The sequence below is a fragment of the Camelus bactrianus genome, chromosome 10, assembly GCF_048773025.1.
Source record: "Camelus bactrianus isolate YW-2024 breed Bactrian camel chromosome 10, ASM4877302v1, whole genome shotgun sequence".
Classification (NCBI taxonomy): domain Eukaryota; kingdom Metazoa; phylum Chordata; class Mammalia; order Artiodactyla; family Camelidae; genus Camelus; species Camelus bactrianus.
In genome coordinates, this window is record NC_133548.1 from 35,689,859 (window position 1) to 35,707,708 (window position 17,850).

General features: G+C 53.0%; 2 protein-coding genes across 3 annotated transcripts in view; both read right to left on the minus strand.

Moving 5' to 3' along the window:
* Positions 1 to 2,658, minus strand: part of KCNC1 (potassium voltage-gated channel subfamily C member 1) — a 42,805-nt gene extending 40,147 nt beyond the window's left edge. For both annotated transcript variants that reach the window (XM_010964792.3, XM_074372290.1), the window contains exon 1: positions 2,087 to 2,658. In XM_010964792.3, coding sequence (XP_010963094.1) covers positions 2,087 to 2,656 — 570 coding nt within the window. In that variant the 5' untranslated portion in view covers positions 2,657 to 2,658. The remainder of the gene's footprint in view (positions 1 to 2,086) is intronic.
* Positions 2,659 to 8,639: 5,981 nt separating this feature from the next.
* MYOD1 (myogenic differentiation 1) lies at positions 8,640 to 17,191 on the minus strand. Its single transcript, XM_010964796.3, has 3 exons — positions 16,338 to 17,191; positions 15,780 to 15,858; positions 8,640 to 15,511 (listed from the first exon to the last, which is right to left on the minus strand). The coding sequence occupies exons 1-3, from the start codon at positions 16,965 to 16,967 to the stop codon at positions 15,261 to 15,263; spliced, it is 960 nt and encodes a 319-aa protein (XP_010963098.1). The 5' UTR covers positions 16,968 to 17,191; the 3' UTR covers positions 8,640 to 15,260.
* Positions 17,192 to 17,850: the final 659 nt, after the last annotated feature.

Consider the following 17,850-nt stretch of genomic DNA (forward strand, 5'->3'; position numbering starts at 1 on the left):
CCCCACAGCCAAGGAATGGCCAGGGGCAGTGATGGACATGGGAGGGGGCTGGAACCTGCCCCACATGATCCCTGCTTATTTTGAAACTCAGGGGCATGGGTCAGAGCCCTAAAGCTGAGCCCAAGGAGTTGGGGGAGTTGGGCGACCCAGCCTCTAGCTAGGGAGCCAGGAGACTGAGAGGACAGTGAGGAAGTTGAGTGTACTCTGCTTCTGGGGCCAGGGGGCTGGTGGTGGTGGTGGTGGTAAGATGCTGCCCAAGGTCAAGTGCAGGCTGAATGGGCAGCTTCTCTAATGTAGGCCTCTGCCCAGAGTGCTCCCCCACCCACATGTGCTGGTTCAACCTCCCAGTCCCCCTCTTCCTGCCCCTCCCACAGCTCAGCCACAGCCTCCAGTTACATAATCCCGTGGCTATGGTGGCCTCTGTCAGGAGAGGAGAGGGGACGCCTCTGAGGGTCCCAGTCCCCACTCTGAGGATGGCAGGGAACTAGTGGCCAGCTCAGAGGAGGATGGGGTCCCTGGAGACCTGGGTTCTAGTCCTGCTTGGCCTCTAACTTCCTGGGTGACCTTGGGCAGGGTCCTCAAAAAAAGGGGTTTAACTCTTTCCTTATTACTGTCTCCCACACCATCAAACACACACACATCTGATCTGGGATTTAATATATAAAACCTGCTGCCTGTCTCTCAGATGCTAACACTGAGTGGTCTATCTCAGTAACAAATCTACTAGGCCTGTGCCTAAACACAGCCTCTTTTGTTTTTTTCCTGTGGACAGTTCAGTGCCCCTCAGTCCTTTTTCCCCACTGGAGTCAGCTGGGCAGACACTCCTGCCCCCTCCCCTGCCCAGACCTCCATCCCTGGACTCCAGCAGGCAGGAGGGAAGGGAAGTGGAGCAGGAAAGAAGAGCAGGGCAGCAGAGGCAGCATTTTGGCTGGTAGGGGGTTGGGGGGTGGCTTACACATGGAGGGATGGGGGTCTCTGCTTTAAATTCCCAACTCTGACCCTCCCCCTCATGCCATAAGCTCTGTTCAGGCCTCTGAGGACAGAGCCCAGCAAAGGGAAGGGGTGTCTCTTCCAGGGTAGGTGGCTGCTAACTGGTATCTCCCTTTTGGGCTCAGTTAAGCAGCAAAGGCCCTTAGAATTCACCAGACCCCCTCTCCCATTTTACTGATGAGGAAACTGATCCAGAGAGGCCATCTGAGGATGCCCTTTCTCCTTGGCAACAAGCTGCTGTCACTAAAGGGGAGTGGCTGATGAAGACACACCCACTTGTCACACACCTTGTTCTTGCTGGCTCCACCTTTAGACCCCCTTTCTGCCCAGACAGGTGCCAGAGGAGACAGACATAGACAGAAGCCCAGTGGCCCCCTCCAGCACCTTCGCCTTTTGACAGGGAAGAAGGGCAGGTCTGTTCCCAGGAGCAGATCTCAGAGGGATCACATCCCCCTCCCCATAGCCCAGCCCTCCACCAACTATCAATTAATTAGCCATGAAAATCCCCCCTTGATCATCTCCCCAGGATGGCCTGAGGCTGCTTCCTGGGGATGAGTGGTCTGTCTCAAGCATCAGACCAGGTTTCAAGCCATCTTCTGTGGGCCCTGGCTGGCTCTCCATGCCCCTTCCCCAGGAGAGAGGAAGGGCTCCAGTCCAAAATCTGAAGGACAGTTCATACTTTCACCCTGTTCAGTTGTAGCGGTGCAAATATGCATGAACAGGCACTCCTGCACACTCAAACATACACACATGCTCACGCATCCACTACATACTTTACCCACCGAAATATACACCACCACACTTACATAAATAGGCACACACAATCTACTCACACACACAAACACACCCATTCATACTCACACATACATATTAAATTCGGGAAATACAGACACAGACCTTACATATGTACAAAGCTAGTCACCCTTGAAAAGAGTCACTCTGTTACACACGAACGCTTATGTACACACACGCGCGCACACACACCCCTTTCAGTTCTCACTCGCTAGGCGCCAGTTCTCAAATCCATCCTTGCCCGCGGGAGGCAGAGGACGCTGCCTCCCTGCCTGGCTCTTCTGATGGGCAAGTTGCCACTTACCCGCGCGTAGCGGGATGAGTAGGGGTCCTCGAAGAGCGCCCAGATGCGCGGCTGCCAGCGGCGCCAGAAGCCGCCGGGCCGGCCGTCTGGGGAGTCGCTGAGCGCCAGGCGCTTGGTCATCTCCAACTCGTCCTCGCCGTCGCCTGAGTCTCCGGGACCGTCGGCGTCCGCGTCGTCGGCGCTGTTGTCCAGGGGCGCGCCGCCAAAGCTGTCCAGCGCCTCCTCGGCGTCGCGGTGCTGGCGGTACGTCATCCAGCAGCAGGGCTCCACGTCGGTCTCGTCAATGCCCCAGAAGGCCAGCTCCTCCTCGTAGAGTGGCCCGCACACGTCGGCCGGGCAGTGCAGCTTGCCCGTGCGGTAGTAGTTCAGGATGTGAGCGAAGACGCCTGGGTGGCGGTCGAAAAAGAACTCGTCGGCACGCGGGTCATAGTCGAAGTGGCTGTGGGCGTCGGGCTCCGCCAGCCAGGCGAGCCGCGTGCCGGGCAGCGTGCGTAGCGTCGAGCGGTACGTCTGGTGGCGCGTGCCGCCCACGTTGATCACGATGCGCTCGCTTTCGTCCCCTTGGCCCATCGCGGCGCCCCCTTAGGCATGGCGCGGCCCAGCGACACCCATGGGAGCGGCCGCCAGGGGGAGTTGGCGCCGGGGAGGGGGGCTTGTGGCCTCCTCCCCCCTCCCCCCAGCCGTCGGGGGGACAGAGGATCGCGGCTCTGGCCACCCCAAGAGCGGCCCAAGCCCCTCAGGGCGCTTGCTGTCGGGTGCTGGTCCAAGGGAGTGTGCGCGGGATCCCCAGGGTCTCAAGGCGCCAGATGTGGGAGGGAGCTGGTCCGGCTGCGGAGGAGGCAGAGGAGGAAAGAAGGGAGGGAGAGATCGAGGGAGGAAAGGAGGGAGGGGGTGGCGCTCAGCGACCAGCCCCAGGAGGAGGGAAAAGAGGGTGGGGGGACCGGGCTCCCGTCCCCATCTCAGAGAGAAAATGGAGAAATCGACACAAAGCTTTTTGGGGGAAGGTCAGCTGCTCCCAGGGCTGGACACAGACCAGCCCCCGGAAGGGGGAGGGGAATTGAGGAGAGGGGGCCGGGAAATTCGCGCTCTGCTGTGAGGTGGTCGCTGCAGCGCGTTCTCGGCGCGGGGGAGATGGATGCCCGCTGCCTACCTCCCTGCGTGGCCCGGCTGCAGCTCGGGGCGCAGGGCGGACTCCGGCCCCCTCCCTCTCCTTGCCTGGCTGCCTGCTCCCCCCGGCGGCGGGCGCGCCTGCCCGCCCGCCCTCCTCGCTCCTTCTCCCCGCCTCTCGGAGGAGATGGCGGGCCCCCTGGGCAGGAGCACCGGGGTTGCTGATCGGTGCGGCTGCCGCGGAGCGCAGCGCTCGGTGCGCTCGGGCTGGAGCTGGGGCTCTCCGCTGGATTGCGCTCCGACTCAGGCTCCGACTCCGGCGGCGGTGCTGAAGGGACAGCTCCCGGACTGTCACGGAGCTTCGCCGGGCCGAGCGAGGGTTCTCTGGGCTGGGTTCGGTCTGCGGGGCGGCGGGCACTGGCTCCGGTGCCTCTGCGCCCCGCGCTCCGCGCCCCGCTTCGGACAGGCGTTTGGCGCTGCCTGCCGAGGCGAGGGGGCTGCGGCGGCGGGGGCCCAGAGGCGGGGGTGGCGGGTCTGGGCGCGGCGAAGCAAGGCTGACGAGGCCCGGAAGGCGAGCCGCGGAGCGGCCACCGCCGCCGCCGCGACGCTGCTGCCGCCGGGGCTGCTGCTCGGCTAGCTGGCTCGCTTTCTCGCTCGCGCGGTCCGCGTCCAGCCCGCCGCTCTCCGGACACGGGCACACGGCGCGCGCAGCCGCATTCGCCCCCGGAGGGAGGCGCCGCGCTGGGTCCTAAAAAGCCCTGATTCCGCGCCCCCCTCCCAGCCCCGCGCGGAGCCCGGCCTCCCTCAACCCCGGCGCTGGGGGCGCCCGCCCCTCACCGATCCTGCTGCTCCTGGGGAACCCGCCGACGCTCCGCCCTCGGGGAGCGCCACTGGATGGGCGGGGGCTCCGGGAGACGTCTCGACCCGTGCCCCCAGGTCAGACTGAAGTGAGAAGGGCGTCGGTATCCTCCCCTCTCTTTCCAAATTAGGGGCTGTTTGATCTCCTAGTGAAACAAAGCACCTCTGACGGCTATCAGAGACACCTTGACCTGGACCAGTAGTGACCGCTCCAAGAAGCTCTTTAATATCGACCATTCCACGAAAGCTGGAGCCCCCATGACCCTTCCTTGGGTACCCTCTTGCATGGACTCCAAAATAACACTTCCCACGCTCCTCTACACACAACACACACCTCTACTAGGTTGTGTTGTCCTCCAAGTTGTCTACTAACAACCCAATAATCCTGGACCCCTATTAACCCCTTTCAACTCTTTTCTGACCCTGGGCCCTTCTTAACTCCAGGCTGACCCTAGTCTCCCATGAGTGCCACATACTCTGCCATATTGATCCCAGCTCACTGATCCTCCTATACTAGCCTGGGGTCCTTAGGTGGGGATCCCTTATGAAAGGGGCATTCTGTCCTTAGAGGTCAGAAGAAGCAACTGCCCCTAGTGGTCCTGAACATTGACAGTCCCCCTCTCCCCTAGAGTTTCAGCTGCCCTGGATAGGAAACTGATGCTGTGTCTGGGGGCTGGATAGGAGCAGCTCCCTGCTGTGATTCATGGCTTCACAACTGACCCTGGGATGGGAGTTGCAGTCTGGGTCTCCAAGCCTTCCTAGCTCATGTTTACTGTCAGTGCCTCAGTTTACTCATTCAAGCAATCACTCCTTTATTCTTTACTTGTTCCAGTCTCCGTCCCAGGCACCGGTGCACAAGAGACCCTGCCCTCCGGGGGCTCCAGGACATCAGGGAATCAGGCGGGTGGGCCTGGGCAGGGCTGGGGAGATCAGGCCCAGCTCCAGGGGTAGCTGAGCTGAGAAAGATTTATTGATCCAGTCCAGCCCAATCGAACACAAGGCTGCCTGGGCAAAAGGCGATTTAATTAAGAAGACACAAGGCTTATTTACCTGTCGGCACTTGCTAACTGTGCAGACAGCTGTCCCTCGACACTGACCCACAGACCTGGTTGTGGGCCCGGGGACAAAGCTGTGCTGCAGATATCTCTCTCCTCACTTGGCCAGGGAAATCCCAGCCCAGCCCAGCCCCAGTGAAATCTGTGTGTGCTGGGACAAAGTTTGGAGAAATGGAGTTGGGTTGGAGAGGGGCAAGGGGCAGAGCAAGAGTTGAGGCATGGGAAAAGGACAAGGGGACAGACAAAGAGAGGCAGAATTATGGCAGAAACAGGGGCAGAGATGGGCAGAGGCAAAGAGAGACCTGGAGTCTGGGGCCAGGAAGGCCAGATGGCCCCTCCTCCCTCCAGAGATTGATCTGTGTTCTTCCTATAAATGGGAACTATTTCCCCTTCAATCTCAGAATAATACAGGGGTGAGAGGACTTTTCAGTGTCCCTCTCACCCTGGCCAACATGAGCCCCATCCCCTACCCATGAGGAGGCTGGACCTGATGCAGCTCAACTTGGCCCAAATTCAGATTTCCAGGGTATAGATTCTCAGAAAGTTCTGCCCCAAATCAAGAAGGTAATAAAACAGAAATGGAGTCCCCAGAAGGAGGAGAAAAAGATGGACACAGAGAAATGGAGATGCACACATACAGTGAGAAATCAAAGTGGGGAGAGACAAGAAAGGGGCCTCTTCAAACCTTCCCTTCAGACAAATGTCCAGCTCCTCTTCTCCCCCAGGAAGCCTTCTGTGATTCCACCAACCACAGGGGCCCAGAGTTCCACCTCTTCCCTCTCCTGCAAGACCATATGGATCAGAGCGTGGCTCTCTAACCTTCACTACAGCTCATTTCATTTAAAAAAAAAAAAAAAGAGGACTATCACCTTCTCCAGGCTGCTTCTTGCTCACTTCTCTCCACAGTGCCCAGAGCACAATGGCTCCTCATTAAGGGCTGGATGATTTGAGAAAGGCCAGGAGAGGGGCTAGGATCCTAGAATCCTAGTGTCAGAGGCTACAGGAGTCTAGAGCCCTTAACCAGGGGGAGGGATCTACCCAGAGTTTCTTGGGGAGTTGGTGCAGAGCCCACCCAGGCCACTCCCCATGATGAGCCATGAAGGGAAACTGAAGCATGCCCCCAGATGCTGGGGAGAAGCAGAGGGAGAAACAGAGAGAGGCAAGGGGCTCCTAATAGAGGGAAGGTTGGGTGATTAGAAGCCCTGGTCAGGCCTGGCCCTGAAAGGCTAGAAAAAGAGGCAGACCAGGGCTGAAGGGAGGGGGAGTGTGAAAGTGTATCCATCGCATCTAAAATCCCATAGGAAGCAAACAGAGAAGATGCAGAGAGAGGAGCTTCCCAGGTGGGAAAGGGTAGCTGCCCATGAGGTACCCCACGTTGTCCCACTTTAAGATTCTTACCTTCATCCTTGATGGCACCTCCAGGCCCCAAAGGATGCCCCCTTTCTCTATCCTAAGAAGGGACGCAAAAGTCCCATCTCTCACTTCCTCTTCACACTTTAAGAAGGCTGGCATTTGCAGAAAGCCCAGAAAAACCAAGAGGGCAACCCAGAAAAAAAAAAAAAAAAAAAGTGAAAAAAAGCCCCACGGGGCTGGGGAAGGGAGGAGGAAATGCTGGACCGAGCCTTAGCTTCTTACCCACAACCACTAATCATAGACACTCAGCCCAGTTTAAAATCTCAACCCTCTCTACTTTTGAGCAATATCCACTTCAATTCATAGCCATTTGCCCCTTCCGTTGCAGAGGAAAGCTATGGTCCATGCCAGAGGGTCTTTGGGATCAGCAGCTGGTGGTGGTGGGGGAGATGATGTGAACTACCAACAGGGTGATATTATTCAGTGGTCAAGAACATAATCTCCGGAACCAGACTGCCCGGGTTCAAATTCCAGCTCCACCATTGACTAGCTATGACCCTGGGCAATTTATTCAATTTCTTTTTGCCTCAGTTTCTTTAGTGTTAGATGTGAACAATAATAAGTCCTGTATCATAACATCTCACTGTAATTTCTCTTGTTTAGGCTAGTGGGTTGGGGGTGGTGGGAGTGGCTAGGGAAAGAGCCAGGGCTGGGTGTGGACTAGAAAAATGTGAAGGGAGTCCTGAAACCAAGTTTGGCCTATGTTGTCGCACCTGGCCCTTGCAGGCCTTAGATCTGGTCCTGCTAGGCTCTGGAAACGGCCCAAGTTCAACCCCCAGGCCTTGGTCCGGGTTGGCCCCTATTATATGCTCTCTCCCAGGCCCACAGCCTTTGCATTCCTGATGGGTTGGGATGCCATCTTGTGGCCACATCTGGAAACTAACCTAAGCTAGGCACAGAGCAGGCTTGGGGGTGCTGGGAAATAGGGCAACCCACAGGCATCTCCTCCTCAGACCAGAACTCCTCCCTCCAATGGACAAGAGAGAGTGAAACTAGAGGTACCGTAGTGGGGATTCATAGTTTGAGCTCTGACTTGGTACCTAACCTGGGAATGGGATGGAGCGTATGACTCTTCCTTCCTGTGACCCCCTGGGCCAGTGGATCCCAGATCTCTTAGGCCAGGGGAAGTCTAGAAAGGGGCCAAGGTAAAGAATACTCCAGGGAAATGCTAGGCCAGGGTTTGTCAATCTCTACACTGTTGACATTTTGCACCGGATAATCCTTTGCTGTGTGGCCTGTACTGTGCGCTGTGGGATGTTTAGCAGCATTCCTGACTCTGCCCACTAGAGGTCAGTAGAACCCCTTCCCCATTCCTGACGATTAAAAAGGTCTATGGACACTGCCAACTATCCCCTGAGAGGTAAAATTTCCTCTGGTTGAGATAACCACTTATCTAGAAATGCTTCGTTACACATCTCATTTTGCTGCTTGCTAGCTGTGTAAACTACTCACTTGCCCTCTCTAGGCTTCTGTTTCCTCGTCTGCTTAAAGGGAATAATATTTTGTGAGAATTCAACAAGACAGTGTCTCTCATTTCACTTTCTCTCCTTCTCTTTCCCCACTTCCTCAGGACTACCCACTGCCTCCAAACCCTCTGTGACGAGCCCTTACCCCACGTCTCTCTCATGGGCTCCTGCCATTCCCAGCAGCATCCTTCCCTCAGAGTGGCAGTATGGCCCCAGGGGCAGAGCATCAGCCCTCCCTAGGCTTGACTTTGGGGAAGATGGGCCTCCTCTGGCTGCTGGCTGGGGACGGAGGCAGGGAGTGGGGAAATAGTGATGGTTGTGGTGAGAGGTGCATGAAGATGGTCGGAGGTGCATATGGGTAGGAAGGACAAGTGGGCGCAGGCACTCAGGAAGAGTGTTCCCAGCAGGAACGGGCAAGGACCACTAAGCTCTCCTGGAAGCAGATGGAGACGCGTGGCCGTCCCAAGGCTGTATTCCTCCCTCTGTGACTCCTTTATAGGAGCTTATGGATTCTCCGGTGTGTGCTCCTGAGCCAGCCTGCAGGTCAGCCTGTTTGGCAGTGTGTGCAGGACTGGGTCCAGGGTCTGTGAGGCCTGTAGTTTGGACATTGAGGGGGAGGGCCACACTTTAAAAAGGAAGAATAGAAAGTTGGGTACAAAAGTCAATATTTATTTAGACTTAGAAAAGAAATCAGGACCAAATGTAAATTTTAGAAAGCTGACAAATAGTAAAAACGTTTTTAAAAATCCAAAAAGTTTAATATTTTTATTAACTGCCTGACACAACTTGCATAATACTTTTAAATACGTTATATTTACTTGGAAGCAATCATGATGTCAACAAAAACAGTTCTAACTTTTTTTTTTGCAATTACAGAATGATGTTCCATTCACAAAACCACATTTGTTTTATTAAAGCGGTATCAAATATGAATGAAAATTAAAAAAATCATCCTCCTCCCCTGTAACTATTTTTTCTGTGCTAACAAGAACCTGCTTGACATTTGCATGTCACTTCACAGCTCCCATATTTTACCAGGCAAGGTTTATGGCCACTAGAAACACCACCAGGACAGAGCTATTTAAAGATACATTCATGAAATTCAGGGAACCCAGAGTGGCTGAAATAATCTTGAAGAACAACAAAGTTGGAGGACTCATATTTCCCCATTTCAAAACTTATGACAAAGCTCCAGTGATCAGACTATGTGGTACTGGCGTAAGGATAGACACACAGACCAACGGAATAGAATTGTGAGTCCAGAAATAAACCCACACATTTACAGTCAATTAATTTTTGCCAAAGGGGCCAAGACAATTCAGTGGGGGAAGAGTAGTCTTTTCAACCAATAGCGCTGGGACAACTGGGTATCTACACACAAAGCAATGACATTGGATCCCTTCTTCACACCATTTAGAGAAATCAACTAAAACTGGATCAAATACCTAAAGATAGGAGTTAAAACTGTAAAATTCTTGCTTGGATTAGGTCATGGTTTCTTAGATATGATGCCAAAAACACAAGAAGCAAAATAAAAATATAGATAAATTGGACTCCAAAAACAACAAAAAACTTGTGCTTCACAGGACAACATCAAGAAAGTGAAAAGACAACCCATAGAATGAGAGAAAATATTTGCAATCATATATAGGATAAGGGTCTAGTATCTAGAAGATGTAAAGAACTCTCATAACTCAACAGTAAAAAGACAAACAATACCATTTTAAAGTGGACATAGGATTTGAATAGACATTTCTCCAAAGAAGATTTACAAATGGCCAATAAGCACACAAAGAGATGCTAACGTCATTAGTCGTTAGGAAAATGCAAATCAAAACCACAATGAGATACACTTCACACCCACTAGGATGGCTAAAATAAAAAGACGAACAATAAAAATGCTGTCGAGGATGCAGAGAAATTGGAAACCTCGTAAGTTGCTGATGGGAATGTAAAATGGTGCAGCTGCTTTGGGGAAGACTTTGGCAGTTCCTCAAAAATTTAAACAGAGTCGTGACATACCCAGCAATTTCACTTTTACGTACATCCCTAAGAGAATTAAAACCATATGTTTACACAAAAAGTCGTACATGAATGTTCATAACAACATTATTCATAATAGCCACAAAAAATAGAAACAAGCCAAATATCTATCACCTGATGAACTGATAAACAAAATGTAATGTATCCATACAATAGAATAGCATTCAGCTATAAAAAGGAACCAAGCACTGTTACGTGCTACAACATAGATGAACCTTGAGAACATTATGCTAAGTAAAGGAAGCCAGACACAAAAAGCCACATAATGTGTGATTCTGTTCATATGGAATGTTCAGAACAGGCAAGTCCATAGACACAGAAAACAGCAGAGTAGTTGCCTGGGGCTAGGGGGAGGAAGGAGAGTGGGGAGTGACTGGTAAGGGGTACGGGTTTCTTCTCGGAATAAGGGAAATGTTCTGTTAATTAGGTAGTGGTGATAGCTGTACAAAGTTGTGAATATAGTACAAATCACCTAATTGGACAATTAAAAAGTGTGAACTTTATGGTATGTAAATTATAACTAAATTTTTAAAATTGGGAAAAGTAAAAGAAGAATCAGTAAACCAGGAGGCTATAAATAATTTACTTAGGCTAAGAAAAACCTGTTTGTCAGGGTTCCAGCTCCCTTATCTGTAAAAGTCCTATTTTGTTATGTTTTTCTTACTCTGAAATGCTTTAGACGAATTACTAAAGAATTTCAGAACTGGGACATACTTTTAAATTTACTAATTCACTACTCAGAGAGAAAGCCCAAGTCTAGAAGTGTTCAGTCACATTCCCAAGGTCTCCCAAGCTGGTAGGTGGCACAGCCGGGCCTGGATACCAGGAATTATGTGGCCATTGACGTCACCTGGTCTCGCTGCCTGCCTGCAACCGGGAAAGTTCTATATGAATTAAAACCCACTGTTAAATGTTATCTGAAAAAAAAAAAGTTAACTACAAAAATGACCTTGTATGGTATAAAAATGAATATGACACAGCCTTGCATTTTAATTTCTTTCCTTTAATCCTTACTAGTGAGTTGGGTGCAGAGGATTGAAGTGTTTTACAGTAAGAAAAAACTGAGCTAGAACCAACTTGCTCTCCCTGTCATTAGCACCATCAGCATTTTTGTCTTTAACTCCCTCACCTCCTCCTCCTTTCTGCCTTCCTCCTTGAGCTCCTTTTTCTTGCCTTTTTCAGTCTTGCCCTCTCCTTTCCACCTACATCAGGCTGCGTATTCTTTAACTGCCTCGTCATGTGATTCTAGAGTATCATTCTATATCATATAATATCATTCTATAATATCATACAGAGAATTGAGAGCTAATTCATATAATTCAGTCTTTCCTTCAACCTGGTTGAGCAAAACTTGTTTGATATCATTGATGATCTAGGGAAGATTTTGTGAGGCTCACCACTCTCTTGGAAATGTCGACTGGAAATTGTACTGAAAATGCACAGCTGTAAGATTGTTGTCAAATTTGGGGGCACTCCATCAAGTTTCTTTCATCTGTGGACTATAAGAGTTCAAGAGTATTTTAAGTTTTCCTGCGTGGTGATTCATTTTAAATGCTTTTAAATTGGCAGGGTTCATTTTAAAAGTTTGTTGATGTCAAGGTCTTGTGATAGTGGCATATTATAAATTTTATTCTTTGTTGATGTCAGTATTATGTGTTAGATCAGCAAAAAATTTTAATCTTTTCCCCAGTGTGTTCATATAATTCACTACTTCTTTGTTTAGATTATCAAGCAATACAGGAGTCTTTTCAATAATTCCATTCAAAAGTAAGTCTTTGTTTTAGTAAACTACTTTTTGGTATGATCGAAATATGTATGGCAGGATACAATTGTCTTCTCAATATCAGAATCATTGTAAATGATTTCACTGTTCATCACTATTGCTTCTGTTTTATCTTTCATTTACTTAAAATACATTCCACTAAACCCAAACAAAATGTTTACCTTTCGAGAGGACCCTAACTTGCCCATAAATGCCACCCAACATAAGGGGGAAGTCAGAATAGAGACAAGGGCCATAATCAGTTTGCTAAAATATTTTATTTGGGAGAGGACCTGAAGCTTAAACTTCATTGGCTTCAAGGTACACCAGCCTCTGATTATTGTATGCTCTGGGGACACATGTGCTGTAGTGTAAGCACATGTGTGGGGACACGCATATGTCTCTATGGAGAGCATGACCCAGTGTGTCCTCAGACCCAGCCCAGGTGAAAATGGCCCCAAGAACAGAGATGTTTCATCTACACTGCAAATGGAGTTGGGTTCAGCTAAATTCCCCCTCTTACCCACCCCCACCAGGGGACTGAGATGAAGGACAGGCCAGGAGGGAACCTCAAATCCCATCATCCACCAGGTGATCCTGTCTCCCTCCTGACTTTCTCTCCTTCCTCTCTCCTGACTTCCTCTGCACGGGCTATGGGGCCAGGCAGCTAAGAGTGCAGTTTCTGGAGCCTCCTTGCCTGGGTTCAAATCCTGCCTCATGATCTAAGCTGGTCCAGTTAGAGTTCTTCTCTGGGAATTTTCTAACTGGAGTTAAACGGTGAGATCTGAGGTAACCCCTGAGTTGCTGGAGAAAACCAGTATGGACCAGGAGAGAGTGAAGGCAAGTAGAGGCAAGGAGGGGGGTGTGTGGAAGAGTAAGAGGGGCTCCAATCTGGGCTTTCAAGGCCCGTGGGAGCTGTGGTGCTTGTAGCTCTACGTCCATGTGTGAACTGCCCTGTGTCCTTCCAACGCCCAACCTGTGGGGCTTAACCTAGTTTGAACTGGGTTTCTGTCACTTGTAACTGGACCTGTCCTGGACTAAATCTGCCCATGCCTGCTTCTTCACCTAAGGTCTCTATCTCTGTAAAGGCGCCACTATCCACTCTGAAGCAAACCAGAGCCTGAAGTCATCCTTGGCTCCTCCTTTTCCCTCCCTTCCTTAGGGCCTCCATACACAAGGCTCTGTGAACAGTTGTGTAGGTTGTTCACTGAACAAGTGCACCTGGCCGAGGAGGTGAGTGGAGGCTGAAATCTAGCCTGCTCTCTGTTTGCCTAGCCATGAACCCTGGTGCAGAGCAGTGTCCTTGGGAAAGAAGGAACATCTTTTTCTAATTCCCACTATCTCCCTATCGACTACTGGGGCCTTCTTCATAGATGCGATTGTTTCCCTCAGTGCAGAATTCATGAAGGCACAGGAATAAAGATAGTTGTGCCAGATCAAGTGTAGGTGTTGACAGTACAAAGAATTCATGAATGAGCCCCAACAGGTCTCAAAGACACATCTGGGGAAGCAGCCAGAAGAAAAGGTGAGGATCATTAGTAACAGAGCTCACCAGGGGCCCTACATTGGGGAGAGCAGAGAGCAGATCTTCTGCCCTTCTTTCTGGCATTACATCTTGCCTGCATGCCCCAGGCCCTCTCCACACCTGGCCCTCTTTGGTGAGAAGAGCCCTTGAAAGTTGGCCTGTAGGATTTTCAGGAAAAAAGGGTCTGAGGGTGGGATTTAGGAGGCACTGAGATCCTGGTGACCGGTGTATGTGAATTAGGGGCTGGGGTTGGGCAGAACTTTGCCAGGCCATCCAGAAGAGCCTCTGTGTGTGTGTGTGTGTGTGTGTGTGTGTGTGTGTGTATCTCCCCTGTGTGTATGTGTGTGTGTGGGGGGGAGCCTATGGCATTGTGCATATGCTGTCTTCTTTTGTTTCTCAAGACACAGTTCAAATGGCATCTCTTCCAGGAAGTCCTCCCCAGCACCCTAGCTAGATCAATGGCCCCTCCTTTGCTCTTAGGGTGTTTATAGCCTGATAAGAGCACTCACGCCACCTGTGATGATGCAGGTTTGCACGTGCCTGTCTCCTTGCAGGCTCTGGCTCTTGTCTTCTTATGAGATCTCAGTGCCAGGATGTTGTAGGTGCTGGGTTATTTAGAGTAGATGTGTCTGTTCCTGTCTGGCCTTCTATGCCATCCCTTTGTGATTGCACCTATCACTGAGAGCCTGAAGTACCATGCAGCTTACAATGCCACTTCACACTCATTTAGTTTTTCTTCATAATGCTGTGAGTCCCTTATCACATCCTCTATGCCTATGAGAATTCTGAGTGGCACTTGGGGGACATGACTTTTCAGTGATCCTTCTGGACACCATACCTAGCTTCACTTTGTGTGTATGGAGGGGCGTGATTCGCAACCATGTTCACACTTCAGATTAAACCTGGGGAGCTTTTGAAAAATTCCAGTACCTGGCCGGGGTTATCTGGGGCAGATGCATTAAATCAGAATCTCTGGGTGGCAGGGGCCAGGCATGGATTTTTTTCTTTTAACTACTCAGATCGTTGTAATAGCCATCCTGACACGAGAACCACCGACCGGTATGTGGTGACGTATCTCACAGTCAGAGGAACTTCCTCACATAATGGAAACGTATGCACTCCTCCCTTCTGCAGGCCCCAGGCTTCCTCCTTCCAATCCGTCTGCCGCCTACAGGGGTCGCTGCGGTACAGCTGGCCTCGTTTGCGGATTTTTCTCCGGGTCAAAATCCTGCCCCCAACCCCAGCGAAAGCCGGAGCCACAGCAGTATAAATTAGCGTCTTTATTTCGAACACCTGAGCGAGGGCTCGCTCATCTGCTGTATAAACATACAAATTCCCTGTCGCACAGCACACCATGCCTCAGAGATAAATATAGCCCTAGGGGCTCCTGCTCTGGCAAAGCAACTCTTATTTACAGGAATAGATTACAAAAGTATTACAAAAAGTGGTCCTGAACCGGGGGAGCGGGTGGGAGTGGTTACCGTTACACCGGCTACACTTGGGAAGGGAGCGTACCCCGTGGGCAGTGGGACAGAGCCTACGTCTAGAGCGGCCACGCCCCTTTAAGCTTCGGGGAGTCGGGGTTGGGGGGCCCTTAGGTCTTCAAGGTTCCACCCCCCATGGGAGAGGGGGCGAGGAAGAGCAAAGGCCTAGGCCCTCTCTGGCCCACGGAGTAACATCAAACGGCCATCGCAGTGGGTCTCAGGGAAGGGTGCTGCGTGGGAAAAAAAAAAAAAAAAAAGGACCATGTCCTTGCCCTGGGCTGCGGGAGGCGGAAACACCTATCAGTTCTCCCGCCTCTCCTACCTCGGGAGGGGTCGCTTTTAAAGCGCTGTTGGGAGGGGAGTTGTCATTTAAGCTCAATCTTTTGGGCGCGAGGGACCCTAGGGGCACCATCCCTTGGGCCGTTGGGCAGCGGCGCCCTCCGATGCGGCCGCCCAACCTCTCAGAGCACCTGGTAGACTGGGTTGGAGTTCGCGCCCACGGGGCAAGGTGGGGCGGCGTCCGGGGAGGGGGTGGGCGTGCCGCGCTCCACCTCGCTCCCGGCAGCCGCCTCTTGCCGGCCCGGAGACGACTCCGGCGGCACGTCAGCCAGCAGAAGCGTCGGTGCGGAGGGGCTCTCGGTGGAGATGCGCTCCACGATGCTGGACAGGCAGTCGAGGCTCGACACCGCAGCACTCTTCCCGGGCCGGGGTTCTGCGCAGGGAGGGGTAGGTTAGTATAAAGCGGGTGGAGCCGCGGACAAGGCTTCCACGTCTGGGCTCAGAGCTTTGGGGCAGACGGGAAACAGTGCTAGCCAGAATTCTGGGGGATCCCGCGAAATTTCAGGGCTTAAAAGGAGGGAACTACATGCTTAATATTTCATTCCCTGTACCATCTCCCAGGATGAGGGCAAGGAGGTCCTAGATAAAGAGAAGTCGGGACAGTTCAAAACGGAACGTGGGAAGGAGGCGCGAATACGCACCGCTGGGCGCCTCGCTGTAGTAGGTGCCGTCGTAGCAGTTCCGCCGCCGGGCACCGCTCGGGGGGCCGCTGTAGTCCATCTGCAAACGGCAAGGGCGACCAAATCAGGCCTGGGAACCGCTCGGGGCCAGAGCATCACTCCCTGTAATCGCCCCCTCCCGAACTCCCCAAGTCTCAGCCACAAGTTCCTGGCCCGGGTCAGTCCCGGTTGGGAATAAGAGTGGGCAGGAGCTGTCTGCACCTGGGACAAATAGAGGGCAGACAGTCACCTACGAGCACAAATCTGCATTTTGGAAATAGGGATAAGCGGAGAAAAGCAGATCTTCATGCTGGCTCAGTGGTGTTCTAATACAGCGCCCTGAGTCGGGTGGATCGCATCCGTCCTGTGCGCCCCCAAAGCACTAAGCCACTCCAAGGACTGCTGCCTGGGCACCGGGGTTCACCCCCAGGAAGCTTCCCCAACCAACCTCCCACGGGAGGGTCAGCTCCCCGCCGTCGGAAACATTCCAGGCATACCAAGGGCTGCCCTCACTTCTCTAGCCCAGGGTCCTGGCCTTACCATGCCGTCGGAGCAGTTGGAGCGCGGGCTGGACGCATCAGAGTCGCCGCTGTAATGCTCCCCGCCGCGGCCTGGGGGCAGCGGGCCAGGCGCGTAAAAGGCAGCTGTGGGGCCAGGGGGCGCGGCGTCCTGGTCGCGAAGCAGCGCCTGCAGGCCCTCGATATAACGGATGGCATTGCGCAGGATCTCCACTTTGGGCAGCCGCTGGTTCGGGTTGCTAGACGTGCAGCGCTTGAGCGTCTCAAAGGCCTCGTTGACTTTGCTCAGGCGGCGCCGCTCGCGCATGGTGGCTGCCTTGCGGCGGTCAGCGTTAGTGGTCTTGCGCTTGCACGCCTTGCAGGCCCACAGTAGACAGCGACCCGCCTGGTGGTGCCCGCTGGGCGCGCGCACATGCTCGTCCTCTCTAGCTCCTGGAGCCGAGAGTGCGGCCGCAGGGAAGTGAGAGTGTTCCTCTGGCTTCAGGAGCGCGCCCACGTGCACGAGGCGCGGGTCCAGGTCCTCGAAGAAGCGCAGGTCCGGGGAGTCAAAACACGGGTCATCATAGAAGTCATCCGCTGTTGCAAAATTGCAGAGAGAGCTGTCGGGGCCCGTCAAGTCTACATCGCGGAGCGGCGGCGACAGCAGCTCCATATCCCCGCGGGGGGCGGCGCAGTCCTGGCTTTGCCCAACCCCAGCGGCAGGGGTTGCCAGAGACTTTCTGCGGATCCGGGGCCCCGGCAGTGCGATAGCAAAGTACTGGGGGTCTGAATGTACACCAGCTGTCCCCAGCCCTGCCCTGTCTTGTCCCGCCTGACAGACGGCAAGGAGAGCGGCGGCAGCGCCCTGGGGCTTCCCCACCCCTACCCTCACGCCAGGATCCCGGGGCTATTTATCCGGTAGTAGCCTAAGGGCCCCCGAGCGGGAGCGGGCGGCTAGGGGCGGGGGCGCCCGAGGCCAATAGGAATAGAGCGGGGAGGAGCTTGGGATCCCCACGGTGGCCGCAGGGGCAAGAGACTGGCCAGCCCCCTACCCCTGGACACTCACGCGTGCACACTTCGGCCCCTCCCCAGGCAGGGAGGAAGGCAGAGGCTGGCAGTCCAAGCTTTACTTGGCTCCCAGCACACTCTTTTCAAACCTCTCCAGCACTGGACTCCTCTGTATGGGGGAAACGCAGGCTGCACGCTCTTACTTCTGAGCTGCCTTTGGGGTCCCCTCATTCCGCTAATTCGTGGGGCACCCAGGAGCAGAACAGGAGCAGAAATCGGATCGAGAGACATTTGGAGAGAGACACATGGCAATGGGGCAGAGACACCCTTAGACCTGTGATAGTGGGACTGTGAGAGATAAACCCAAGAGGCTGAGGCATTCAGAGAGCAGAAAGCTAGAGAGCCAGAGGCAGAGAAACAAGAAATGAGAGATTAGCTCAGAGAGTCTAAGTGAGGGAACCTGAGACTGAACGTGGTGGTCATGTCCCTCGGCCAGTTCCTGCCCCTGGGAGTCACTCAGAGAGAGGGTGGCAGATCCACCCTTCTTC

Bases quoted from the DNA above. Each gene is read 5' to 3' on its own strand.
- MYOD1 (XM_010964796.3), bottom strand. From the start codon at position 16,967: ATGGAGCTGCTGTCGCCGCCGCTCCGCGATGTAGACTTGACGGGCCCC. The intron at 15,859-16,337 runs GTAAGGCCAGGA...TGCCGTTTGCAG, and splicing joins CCAACTGCTCCGACGGCATG to ATGGACTACAGCGGCCCCCC. The intron at 15,512-15,779 runs GTGCGTATTCGC...CTCCCTGCGCAG, and splicing joins CTACAGCGAGGCGCCCAGCG to AACCCCGGCCCGGGAAGAGT.